Genomic DNA, 13,911 nt, shown 5'->3' with positions numbered 1-13,911 from the left:
CACCCTCCTGGCTGCAGCACCTTCTTGCTACTCAAGGCTGATTTTTAATCTTGTCTGCACCACAACATGCAAGTCTGTACTTTTTCATGGAAAAGCATGGTGACATTAAACAATTTCCTAAATTGTTTCTTAATAAAAGGCAGCAGCTCTTGCCCTTACAGTCAGCTGAGAACTTCATTGTAAAGACAGAGCTCCCCACACTTTATCACAAAGAATACCTCAAGGTACTTATTACCATTCATAATTTAAATGTCAGATTTACTTGTATAAAAGCAAAAAAGTTACATTTAGAAAGCACAGGAGGAAACTGGCTCAACAAAACACTGCTGATTCTTGCTAGATCTAGTAATTAGCCTATTGTTGATTTAAGTCTTTTATATAGTTAGTGTGCTCATAAAGGAAATGATTCATGACTGTCTGTCTCTATTATGAGAGGGAAATGGGTTTTCTTTGGCTTGCCAAAGGAAAGGGCACTTAAAATCAGCAGTAATTTGAATGGAATTTAATATAGCTATGACTGTCCTGCACAAAATCTCTTCTCCTCCATTCAGTGTAGTCCCTTCCCAAATTCTTGCAATACATCAAACTATGGAAGGAAAAAAGCTTATGAACCTGAAACAGCAAATTCAAGTTCTGCTCCACAACAGTGCTGACAACTTAAAAACAAAATAAAAATCCTGTATGATGCATACAATTGAGAATGGCTTTGTAAGGGAAGAAAATCTTTAGGTTGCATTAGACATTTAGAAATGTTCTTTAACCTTCGAGTACTTTGAATCAACTGAGTTTAATTTTGAACCATAGAGCAGTGGAGCAAATACTACAAATCATCTAAATCAGTGGCAGCATTTCGGGAAGTACCACCACAGACATCTGTATATGTAGCAAGAAAATGCCTATTCTTTAGACTTACTAAACTTGCTTCTATGCCTTATTTTGATTTTATTTGCTGCAGAAGTCTCCTAATGAAATATGTGTTTAATCCTAAAAAATAATGCCAATTTTTCGAGGAACAAGAAGATGTAGAAGTGTCTTAAAAATTTAAAAATAAATAAAGCAAATAGTGACTACCAAATAGAATGTATGTACTTTTCTTATGCCTCAATACACTGGCAAAGCAACCCTTCTTTAAAGATCTGGCAGACCACACCAGAAATGAATCAAAATGATCTGCCTGCTGTATACCTGGAGGCATTCACCTAGCTGGAAAGACAAACGTAACATAAATGGCAAAATTAAAAGGGGTTAGTGACTGACCTAACAAAATGCAATACTGGGAAAGCAAACTATGTTCCAGTGGGACCAAGCAGCAGAATTTATGCAGTGAGCAGCTACTCCTGAGGCCTGTCCGTACTACAATCCCACAAATGACCTCGTTTGCCTCCTACTTTAAAACATGACTGTGACAATGGCTCCTTTGGCATCTCCTGTCCCTTTACAGAAATTATTAGGTTTTAAAGCTATAAAGTAAAGGTTACTTAAGGCACAGATCATGCGCTCTCCAGAAATCCACGCTGCACCAGTTTTACAAGGAAGAAGAAGGTTAGTACTTCAGTACTTCAGAATGGTTTCTAGATAGTACCTGTGGTGCTGTCACTTTGGCTGTGAGGCTTCCAGCCTGCACATCTATCAGCCAGGCATATTCCAAAGTGTCACTTCCCAGGGGCAGCCCTTCCGCAGAAAACATGGCATGAGCGCGGAGCTGCAGGCCCGACAGGCTGACATGGCCCTCCCGGAGCACTTCGTCCACTGCAGGGCGCTGTGAAGGACAAGGAAGCAGAAGGCAATTGTTGGAAAAGAGGCAACACTGGCCTAATATAATCCTATTTATTTTCTTGACAAAATGAAGAAAAAAAAAAAAAAACTGGACAAAAATAAAGATTTTGCAAAATACGCATCAGATTTTTCTTACCATTCACAAGCCTTAATAAAAACTTTACACAACACGAAATTCCTACCAAAAAAGAACTCAGTTTTAAGATCAACACAGCTTCCACAATACAGACACACAAGCACTGACTGATTACCTGGTAATTGTCATTCAGAAACAAATTCACTGGAGACAGTACAAGCTGAAGCATTGTTTCTCTAAATCCTTTCTTCATCTCGAAGCACAGCCTCTCCAAGAAAGCTGTAGGGCACTCTGGACCATCTGGACTGCAATGCTGAAATAAAAAATAAACACATCTGTTTCAGAACCTGAAAATACACAACATGGTTGAAACTTTACTCTTAGTTGCAAATCTGTGAGCAGGAAGTACGCCAATTTTCCTCTAAGTGGATACTCAAAAAGAAGCCTGTGCAACTTCAAAAACCTTTTAACAATTCCATAAACAGCAATTCAAACCTACTTGGGTGAACCCAGTGTTTTATCTGGATTTTTTATTCCTGGGGTTCCCTAAGAACTCAGGAGCAGACTGCACCATTATAAGACAAATTTGCTAATCAGCAGAGAAATCGTAATGGGCAATCAAAAATATTACACAAATCAAGTTCTGTCAATAACAAACATTAAAAAATTATCCAGTTCTGCCTCCCAGATAAACAAAACAAATCCCATCTCAAAGCTGTTAAGATAGCCACAGTTCCAGCAGAGAGTATATACATACACATTTTGGTAAGCACCACACCAACTAAACGTTCCAGGCAGTTAAATGTGGATCCAGATTATGAAACAAAAAAAAAATAAATTACATGAAGCAAATTCTTTTATGATTATAAATTACTTACCACTGGCAATCTCCCATGCACTTTGTACAAATTAACAAGCACAGTGATATCCCATGGGCGTAAAGTAAGAGGGTGAACGGGCTTGACTGAACTTTCATTTTCTTTTTTGTCATTTTCCACTCCAACAGCTGTCCACCCAGAGCTTGAGGATGTTGACAGCGACAAAACAGGGCTTGAAATAACCTCTTCAAAATCAGTGTACATGTCATCTTCCCCAAAATAATTTTCCTAGGAAAAGGAATTGTTATGATCATATGGAAAACAAATGAAAAACATGTAGGCAATGAACTGAAATACAAATCCAATCTTCTGTATGTTAGTGTTCCCTAAAATAAGTGGTATAGCTACAATGTAGAGCTGAAGGAACATATGTAACCTTATTTTATGAAAACTGGATAGCTTAAATGTGCAACTTTAGGCCATGTGCTTGCAGAAAATGAAGGCAGCTCAGTAGTTCTCACAGTACTGGTATTTGAGATGCATGCGACACAAGTAACTGAAATATTACTGTTCTGAAATATAATTACCGACATTTTTAAACAGATTTTGTGTTTTTAAAGACAGATAACAGAGTAAGAACACAAAACACATCTCCTGCAGGAAGTCACCCTCATCCAACTTTCTGAACCTTTTTTTCAGCAAGTTTAAAAGTCTTAAACATGCCTCTAAAGTATTAGGTCATAAACATTTCTTGCTCGGGTCTAAATAGAGCCACCTTGTGTCTAAGCAAATCCTCTTCAATTAGCTAAGGCCAAAGTAACACTGCCAAATTCTACTGGGAAACAGAAAATCCACCAGATTTCTGGCAATTTGTCATGCCTCCCTTAAAAAAAAAAAAAAGCTGGACTCTCAAGAAAAATTTTCTTACAATAATTTTTTATGAGGCAGGCCCAGCAGAGGGTGGTAGGAGCTCCAGTAACTCACTCCTGGCAACTTTAAACCCTTAGCAGGGTGTGCTATACCAAAAATCGACCTCCCAAGATTAGAAAGCTTAACAAAGCTGCATGGACAACGTGTGTCCAGGAAATCTCTACCCCATGTATTAAAAAAAGATCAATGAAAACAAACTGAAAACAACATTTCAACCACAAGTCAGGAAAACAAACATAAAAAAACCCAGAAAACTAGAAATCTTTCAGGAGATGCTCCCAGCACAGCTGGACAAAATTCTAAATAGAGTCACAAAAATGCTAAAAAGAGCAATATATGCACATTTTCATAAACAAGCTATTAATCTAAAATTTCTCCTGAGAATTAGAATAGAAAAGCTAAATTTCATGTGAGAAATCTGCACCTAAAAATGAAATCATTATAGAATCAAGGATCTAATGCAGCACTGTTTGCATTTACTTCCAGAGGCAAAGAGCACTAAAAAAGTATTGCTTTGCTTGAAAAGCCAGAAATCCCTCATGAATTTATGGGCTTCAAAAACAAGGCTCAATAAACAATTCAAATATGGGTTCATTTCCTCTGTACCAGGAGAAATCAAGTCTTCAAGATGCAGTACTGGCCTAATTTTAATCCTATTTATTTTATCGACAACATGAAAAAATAATGAGCATATTTGTAAGTCCTGTACTCTATAAAACAGTATTTTCTGCCCTTCCTTGCTTACATGCTATACACTCTATAAATTCATGAAAATGACTGTTTCACTGAGTCCTGATATTGATCACCTGTCTCAGAAAATTCCTCAACCTCTGCTCCAAAATGCCAGCCTCCAGAAGCATTACCTTAGCCTAGATCTGCACAGGTTGAAACACGTGTTCAGAGAAAAACAAACAAGCAAAAACCCACCAAAAAAAAAAAAAAAAAAAAAAAAAACCAAAACCACACACACACACAAAAAAAAGCCAACCACAAAAATCAACCAAATCCCAAACATTTCACTCTTAGTCAAACAGAAGTCAAATGTTCAAGTGCCTTGGCTTTGTTACCACAAGGGAGGGTGAGGGAGATGGGAAGAAATTAAACTTAGACACCCTAAAAAAATCAGTCATGGAAGAGGACATGGCAAAAACAACATGAACATACACTTTAAAGCATAAGAGACTAACACCAAGAAAAGGATGCATAGTTCTTCTCCAATATTTACTGAAGAAGCTTTTTAAATTAAGCTTATTCTCATGTCCTTCCCCATTCCCCTCCATGATCCTAACTCCAGAAATGTCATGGAATCTAATTAAGAAAAATAACACACTGCAGAACTTAAAATGAACCAAAAGCATGAGTTCTGATACCACTTTGCATAAAAATTGGAGTTTAGATAAGCTCCAGTCATAATAATGGAATATTTTTTATTTTACTATTCAAAAACTGAAAGAAGCAATTTTCTGCACATGTCCAGAACATGCACTATTTCTTGAAAGGAAAATTATGCTGATGGGGGGGTATTTTTATATATAAATATATATGCATGCAAGAAGTCTTCTCACAAGCCTGTGACAATTGAATTCATCCCAGCTATGCCATAGCACCAAAGTAATTCTAAACTAGAACTAGTGCCTACAAAAAGTTTTCATCCAAATTGACATATTCTGCAGAATTCGAAATTTCCATTTCAAAACTAATTCTTTCCCTTTCCTACACCCATAAATTCCACGAGTCATGCTCCTCTGCCTACCTTTATGGAGAGAAAGGCTTTGAGCAAGGGTCCATACAGGGTTATCTGGGAATCTGGGGAGAGTTCCAACTCCACGTGGAGCTTATCCGGGGGCAGCTCCGAGGGGTCGAGGGGAAGGCGGGTGGAAGCTGTGGGAGATGAAATCACACTGTCGGTTGTTTTCTGCGATGGCCTTAGCACAGACAACATTGTTTCTTCCATTTCTGACACTTGGGAGCAAAATAAGAGTAGAAAACACGTTTTGATTACAAGTTAGGCTTCTGTTGGACAAAATCCAGCAAACAGGAACATGTATTAAATATACAACTTTTGGCAGCTAATTTGCATTGTATGATTATATTAGCATGCCTATGCTACAGAACTGGTTTCTCATCTCTAGTAACTATGGGAAGACAAGAAAATATAGAATCTTTCAGTCAATGTTAATTATGCAAGAGAAAAACAATCCCTCGAGTTCTGAAAAAAGGATTCCGTGTATTTATCTTGCTTTTGAAGTTACACAAAGACATGCTTTCATTTCAGCAGAGCAGATTTCCCACAACCACACAGCTACTGCAGGATAAACAAGAGAGAACAAACATGTAAAGTTGTACTAAAAATGTATTCTGAACTAGCAGTTCTGTAGGCCAAAATTCAGTTGTTGTCTCCAACAACTGAATTACTCTAGTCACAAAACCAGTTTGGATATTCAAATCTTACTTCCTACCCCTTCTTTCTAGTTGGAGTTAGGAACAAGAAAGCCCCACTGCCTTTTTTAAGTGAAGAAAGGCAAGGAGAATGAAGTGAGTGACTAGAAGTGTTTTGGGGATGTGAAGTGATTGCTGGGGAGTAGAGAACTCTATGGGAAAACCATCAAAAATTGATGCTCCAGCTGGAGGAAGATTTCAGGTGCCAATTTAATGGGAAGAACTGGCACGTACAGAACTGCAGACACCTGCAGCCAGAAACCTCCAAGGCTTGAACTCACTGTTATTGTCTACAGCTCTTGCTCAGTGCTTGCACCATGTTATGAGCTATAAATGCTGCAGTGAGATGACCACTTTTAACGGAAACTACATCTTTTGTAATGCAACATATTTCTCACAGTTTTATGGACTGACTCAAAATAAAATACAGATGTTGTATTTTACAACACATTCCATCAGCACCATGGAGCTGCAGTGAGGTGGACTGTGCTGAATTATTCACTGAAGGAAGCTGCAGATGAATCACCTGTGTACGTACAAATTTCCAAATGCAGGTTTCAATAGCTACAATTACGAGTAAACGTTCTCAGAATGTGAAGAATGCACATTTGACACAAGCTGACAGTCGCACAAGAGCCCTTAATGAGCAAAATCAATCTCACCTTTTCTGCTTCATCCTCTAACATTTCAGTTCTTTTAGATGTGAATTGTTGGAACTCAAACCCTAAAAATGCTATCCAGCATGTCTTCTAACACCTGCTGATTGTGGCCCTTTCAAATTAGCCCTCATTATTCTTCTAACATCTCTCCTCCATCAGTTCTGCTTCTCTTTCTTCTGAAAGAGTTTTACATAACCCCCTAACTTCCTGCATACCTCCCTCTGCATTTAAATTAACTTACTTTAATCTCTGTGTTTATAACTTTTTTTTGCAAGCACATACTTGTAGCATATTTGTTATTTAGAAATTTTTAGACCGTTAACATAAATTCTTAGATATTAGTGTTAGACTGACCCATCTAACACTCATTTCTGATGATCATGGTTCACTTTACCAGTGCTAGCTACAATGAAATCTGAGTTTGATATCCATAAAGGCAAGACAATATTAATATAGCTCATATGTAATGTATTTAAACATTTAAATCATAAGATGAGATCACAACATCCAAAAGGAAAAAAAGCTTAAAAAAGCTAAGGAACGGGATATGGTCAAAAACATTGTACTTCCTATTTAATATACTGATGTTTAATATACCAAGTGATATTTTATCTTGTGCAACAACCCGTTTAAGAGATCCACTTTGTTAAGGACAAGGAGAAGTGAACTGCAGACTGTATCCTCTTTATTATACAAGGAACTGGGACACATTCTGAAATGCAGCAGCATGGAATGCTGTCAGGTTTTAAATCAATCCCAGTGCATTCTAATGATCAACACATTCCCTTGAGACATAAAACAGCAGTTCAGTTCCAAGTTCATCTCTGCAGATGGAAGCAGCGTGATCCAAAGTCCCAGCAGCTTCCCAAATGAACCATGCTAACAAGGAAAAGTTAGTGACACTTACAGGATTGTTTTAATTGCTCATCAGCCTTCTGAGGATAAATTGGGTGCCAGGAGTAGTCAATTGTAAACACAACACTCGGGACTGTCCAGCATTCAACCCATCCAGCCCTTTCAAAAGGAAACAGCACACTTTTATCTCAAGTACAATACTGCCATTAAATAGCTTTTAAGCAACCTCAGAAGTTCACGAATCACAAAAAAAAAAAAAAAAGAAGAGTCAACATAAAGATAGATATATATATAGATAGATAGATAGATAGATAGATAGATAGATAGATAGATAGATAGATATATATCTCAATAAAACTCACTCTTCTTGAGTAATGTTCCTCCACTTGGGTTTGCTCGTTTTCTGACCACTTTGACATTCCGCAGAAATACAAGACTCAGGACTTATTTTATTGGGCTGACAATCTTTTACCAGCATAAAAAGGGAATATTTACTAGGATGGCAATCTGGTAGATACAAATGAAGATCAACATCTTCTCCCTAAAATCAAACATCAGCAACACAAGTTAATTTACATTCCCTTTATGCATAATGTTCACACCATTTCCATGTTCGTATGTGCCACCATCTTCATTTTACAGGCAAAGTTAGACAAGAAATCTGTTTCCCACCAAGTTTTAGTACAATCCCAAGAGCTGAATATATATAGATATAGTTCTGAATGCTTACAAGTCCAATAACTTGCACATAACCAGAGCAATCTATAAAACACTGGACAGCTTTTAGTGATCCCTGTTATTCTGTTGTTCAAACCATACTGCAGAAATTAAATAACTAAACCAAATTTACTCCACATCTCAACTAAATCACACTTTAAAAAGAACAAAATCTATAAAACATTATTTTCTTTGCTATCAAATTATACCAAATTAGCAACATCAGCATCAACTACTTTTTTATTTTTAGCAGCAGTAGACAGCTTCTATTTTAAGGAAGACAAGTACAGTAATTCAAAGAATTATCTGCATCTGTTAAAAACACTTTGTGATGATTATTTATTCTACAGAACCTCTTTAAAATCTGAAAAATGGCTTTCCAAAATGGTTTGGGGGTAGCCAGTACAGTATTTGATTCTATCTTTGAACATACATTAGATTTTCACATTTCCTAAATAAAGGGGAACAGAATTCCAAGTGATAAAACACGTACACAGACACACAATTTAAGTATATATAATAAATATACACTCTACATGTGTATCTGTATGTATGTGTGAAGCACAGGCATGTATATATTTTTAAGAAACATTTCAATTTTTGTGGATATATAAATTAAACAGCCTATGATCAAATGCTTCACACAAGCAAACTGAATCCATTCACCTCTGGGTTACTTAAAGAAAAATTCTATGAACTGGAAGTGAAAAAGAGTATTTTTCTTTCAGGAAAGAGTTAATTCAAAATTTCCTGATTCCTGAAGGCAGGGAAGTTATCTCACATTTACATGACAGAAGAACTTACCCTTAAGGAGAATCTTGTATTGCATGTGGTTGGAACAAAGTCAGTGAAAGGCAGAGAAAAAACAATGTTCAGGGTTTCTCCACAAGCTGCTAGATAAACTGGGAGGCAAAAGGAAACACAAATTTGTCCAAATTATTCCCTTTTATTCTTAGATGAAATATCAAACATACAGGTAGAAATAATTAAAAGATATTAAAGAACTCATGACACAGAAAATTGCCATTTAACTACAGTGTACTTAGAGTAATAAATTACTGTAATCAATTATTCTGGAAGTATTTACTACCCACAGCTTGTTCTTTCTAGAAAGACACTGTACTTGGTACAAGGAAATTGCAGGCAAACAATAAAAATAACTATAATATCTCAGTGCTTTGCTTTACACATCAGGTTTTGGGTGTAATTCTAGTACTTTCTCTCTATATACATATATATATATATATATATATATACACACACACACACTCTATTTTGTGGATGATTTTTTTGTATGTGCTACTTCTTCCAGATAAAAAAATTGGTCTCACCATTCTCCTGCTGTTTGGTGGAACAGTCAATCCAGTTGTGTTGATTTGCTGCCCAAATCATTTCGAACTGATGGAACATGACTTTGAAGTTCCACATATATGGAACAAATGAAAAAATATCAGGTGCGCTGTCACTGGACCAGTCTTGGATCAAATCTGGACTCACACCAAGTAAGAAAAGGTAAGTTAGTAGCAATCAGGTGAGTGATTTCTTAGGATTTTTGTGTTGGAGATGTTCATGCTTGCTCTGAGCACAGCAACAGCTTACACTGGGTACAGTGGCACTACCCAGACAATGGCTCTGGCCTCACTGAGTAGATAACTTTATTAGCATGGCACTACGCCTGCACTAATTAAAGCTTCCTCCCAGCAGGGCTAATTAGCCCAGGCAGCACCGCAGTGATGGGGCTGTATTCTTTCCATCACTGCAGCTGGAACTTCCAGCAACAGTTGGGTGGTGCTGTACCACCTTGTATTGCCTTCTTCCTCACAGCCAGAATTCTATGGAGCAAATTACTTTTCCTCATCATCTGTCAGCCACACAATCCAAAGCCCAAGGAATTGAAAATGAGCCAAGCAAAGAGAGATAGCAAGAGAAATCAACATCATGGATGACAAATATTAAGCAAATCGGTAGCTGTGCTGTGAGTTTTCATAAGAAATAAATGTAAGATCAGTTAACTCCAAATCAAATTTATTTAGATATTAGAAAATTAAATTATTTGTATCTCTACTCAAATGTAAGAATATCATGTGCTTGGACATTTTGTAGGCATCAGGAACTTTTTCCTCAGAAACAATTTGTTGCCCTAAATATGTGAAATCAGAGAACCTGACCTTGCACAAGTCAGCAAAATTTGAAAAGAAATCCCAAGGAAAGAATATGTAATTTGACATGTAACTTATTTAGTAAAGAGGTTACCTGTAAAGAAGCTCTTTTGGGCAAAGATGAAATGATAGGTTGCTTTATAAACCTCCAGCTCGCACTGCCATGTCTGTGGCATGTTCCATATCCGGGGATAGCTGGCATTAATATGGAACTGTGGACAAGAAATTAAAGCATCAGCATTACCTGAAAAGATGACAATGCCTGACCCTGTCTCTCAGCAGTTTGCACATATGTACCCTGCTGAATAATTAAAACTGTTTTCCTGCTGGGATGAACAGAAGGTCCTTCCAGTTCCTTAATAATTTAATCTCTGTCTCTCCTTCTGTGTTTGAAGGTCAAGTGTTAGTGTATTCATTTATTCAGAAAGGTATACTATGAGTTTCTGATACATCTGCTGCTGTGGATGTACCAAAGTTTTCATCAAAAGCATCATTTTTCACAATACACCAAAAGAAAATCTCCCAGAACAGAGTATTTTTCAACCATTGATATATTGCTCAAGTTCAAACACTAAAAACACCACTCTAATAAGGTCATTTAAAAACCTGTAGGAAGGGTAATCCACAGAACTACAGTACTGCAGAAGTGAAATATTAGGCAAACAAAAGAATAATGCAGTATAAAATCTGTCTCAAGTAGTTCAAGCACACTTGAGTGCTTTTAAATACTTGTGCACACATATCCTTTAGCAGAGCTAGTGAGTATAATCATTTATTAAGCCAAAGCCTGTATGAAAACATGGCTACATAGTAAATGAGGCAACATTTGTAAATACATAATTTATACACCAAGTCAGTGCTTTTTAAGTCACTAAAGGTAACACACAAGCACAATTGTGTGTATATATAAATTCCTTATATATTAAGGTCTTGCAAAACACATTCAAAAGGCATTTTCCTGCATTAAGAAACTAAAGACTGCTCCACAGAAAAATAAATACGTTCTTTATTTAAAATCCTCTAGAGACTGAAGCTTTGTGCTTATTAATGTACACTTACAGCCAGCATTTCTGCTTCCAAGAGAGTCCTGTACTGCATACTGCTGGTGGCATCCACGTGGAGGAGCTGCCCTTTAATTGTGGGCGAATAGCCTGGAAAACAGAAGTTATCAAATGATCAGACACAAGAGTTACACCAATATTTAAACAATTTTCACCAGTGATTTCAGCAGTCCACTCCCAGGAAGTATCCTGATGGATATTTGCCTTAATATCTTGCAGTGAGGTGCACAAAAAAGTATTTTTGTTCCTTTACATAGGAATACACATCTCAAGATTACAAAGGAAGAACACTAGAAGATATTCACACACAAAGGAATTAAGATAACTGCTCAGGAAAAACATTAGGGAAACAAATTAGGCTTAGCCTTAACTCACCATTTTCACCCACTGTCATGGGAATATTTATTTCCAAATAGGATCCTGCACCAACGTTTACATGCACAGCATTTGTTTCCTGCATTGCAAGAAAAGAAAACAGTCCAAACACGATTTCTAGGTTTATTTATGCCTCTGGCTGTCATTACTCACACCTGGACTAAAGCACCTGATGATTAAAGTCTTTCTTGAATTCAGAAAAATCACTAATGAACTATCAATATACATTGATACCAAATAACACCATTTTTAGCCTTAACAAATGCTGACTGAAGTCCAGTTAGAGAACCAGCATATGATACTCTGATCCAAGGCCTGAGAGGGTAGATTAATTTACATTTCTAACACTACATTTCTAACCCTTTCAGTCCCCAAAAAAACAACAAAACAGGTGTACTATTAAGTGATGCTGTATCCCATTTAGAAGAGTAGCAACAAGAAGAAGAAAAATCCAAATTCCTACACATACAAGTTTTGTTCTCCCCAATATAATCTCTTCATTCAGTATCAGAAGAAATTGTTTTTCCATCACAGTGAGCTTTATCAGAATTTAAGATTGCAAAGGACATGTCCAGATCACGAAGCCCCAGGACTGTAGGAGCTAGAATGGCTTAAAATACACCTTTAAAGCTAAAAAAAAAAAAAAAATTAAAATAATGCCTCTCAGAATATATTTCTTTTTCAAAGATTTGCTCCTAATTATAAAAGACTAAGTCAAAAATCTACCAGCTTTTAAAACCATATTTCTGTAATAAACACCTGAGGCAAGTAAAACTATGCACAACTAAAAAGCACAGTGCAATCACAGTAGACAAAGTTAATCTCTTGATAAGATTTTATTATTTACCCTGTTCTTGGTAAAAAGCAAATCAATGGTGGCATCTGCAATGATATTCATCCTCAGTTCAAAGGCAAGGATCTGTCTTGGTTTCCCAGGCTGAGCAATTTCTGAGACTTTCATAACTTGGTAGTCTGGTGGGAAGAAGAACTTCCACAAGCAATCCCTAGTGGGAAAGAAAAAGAAGAAAAAAAGAATTGTTTTTTTGTTCACAGAAGAAGTATATATGTATATTTGTGCATCTACTTGGTTCATTTAACTACTTTCCTCTTAACTGACTCTTTAGACAACCAGTGGATGTGATAAGGAAGAATGTTTGTTGAAAATCTTCATCATGGGAGCCTTCCAACTCATTATGGAGATCTCCAAAATTGTCAATGGCAAGAAGTTACTTTTGGACAAAAGCCATAAATTTTAATTCAGAAGGCAAACAAGCTATGTTTTTCTTCTTATTTCTAATCCTTGCTTTACAAAACCGGCTACAAAAGCACAGTAGGAAGTCATCTATTCATTCTTCAGTTTGTGCATAAATAATTGATGTAATGCCCAGAAATAAAGAAAATACAAAACTTTAGGACCTCAGAATGGCAACCACATTTCTACAGATTTATAGGTGAACATGCCATGAAATACACTACAGGGAAGGTAGAGTGATGAAGCACAGACAGCAGAGCTTACATAGGTCTCAGGGAGTGGAAGTCCTTCCTGCACCCAGTACCTGACTGCTGTAGAAGTTTCCAAAATCACACGATCTACCCATAGCAAGATGTAAAAGTGTTCCTGGTATGTATCAACGAACTCTACACACTCTGCACTAAACTGCTTTCTACTGAGCCAGTCAAGATTATAAAAAGCATTCCATTACAGGGCAAGCTTTCTTTGGAGTATTAAAAGTATCATTAATGATTCACTGACCTCATGTTTCTAGCAAAGGATTCTAAAAAGTGACATTTTCTCTTAAATGCTCTATCATATCTAATGACTACTCTTTGGGCTGCCATCCTCACGCTCCTGAGAGACAGGAGTGAATTGTAACAGTTTCACAGGAGAATTAGTGAAGGCCAAGTATCAGCCTATAATTAATAAGGGGAAAGAGGGAAAGCACTGATTATGTCACTTTTATTTAATAGTCCTTTACTCTCTAAACAATCCTATTGTCCTCACCAGAAGTACCCACGTGCAAAACATCCAGGGTCAAGAGAAGAACA

At 36.8% G+C, this 13,911-nt stretch overlaps 1 protein-coding gene across 10 annotated transcripts in view; it reads right to left on the bottom strand.

Moving 5' to 3' along the window:
- The window catches only part of BLTP1 (bridge-like lipid transfer protein family member 1), an 88,771-nt gene that overhangs the window by 52,666 nt on the left and 22,194 nt on the right, over positions 1 to 13,911 (bottom strand). For all 10 annotated transcript variants that reach the window (XM_069012606.1, XM_069012597.1, XM_069012598.1 and 7 more), the window contains exons 11-22: positions 12,713 to 12,869; positions 11,866 to 11,944; positions 11,489 to 11,580; positions 10,524 to 10,641; positions 9,602 to 9,757; positions 9,075 to 9,172; positions 7,916 to 8,094; positions 7,606 to 7,712; positions 5,354 to 5,562; positions 2,731 to 2,958; positions 2,028 to 2,165; positions 1,583 to 1,759 (exon numbers count right to left, since the gene is read on the bottom strand). In XM_069012606.1, the coding sequence (XP_068868707.1) occupies positions 1,583 to 1,759; positions 2,028 to 2,165; positions 2,731 to 2,958; positions 5,354 to 5,562; positions 7,606 to 7,712; positions 7,916 to 8,094; positions 9,075 to 9,172; positions 9,602 to 9,757; positions 10,524 to 10,641; positions 11,489 to 11,580; positions 11,866 to 11,944; positions 12,713 to 12,869 (1,738 nt within the window). The remainder of the gene's footprint in view (positions 1 to 1,582; positions 1,760 to 2,027; positions 2,166 to 2,730; positions 2,959 to 5,353; positions 5,563 to 7,605; positions 7,713 to 7,915; positions 8,095 to 9,074; positions 9,173 to 9,601; positions 9,758 to 10,523; positions 10,642 to 11,488; positions 11,581 to 11,865; positions 11,945 to 12,712; positions 12,870 to 13,911) is intronic.

The sequence above is a fragment of the Aphelocoma coerulescens genome, chromosome 4 (assembly GCF_041296385.1).
Source record: "Aphelocoma coerulescens isolate FSJ_1873_10779 chromosome 4, UR_Acoe_1.0, whole genome shotgun sequence".
Classification (NCBI taxonomy): Eukaryota; Metazoa; Chordata; class Aves; order Passeriformes; family Corvidae; genus Aphelocoma; species Aphelocoma coerulescens.
Note: the sequence above shows the minus strand (reverse complement) of the source record. Positions and strands in the feature narration are given on the sequence as shown.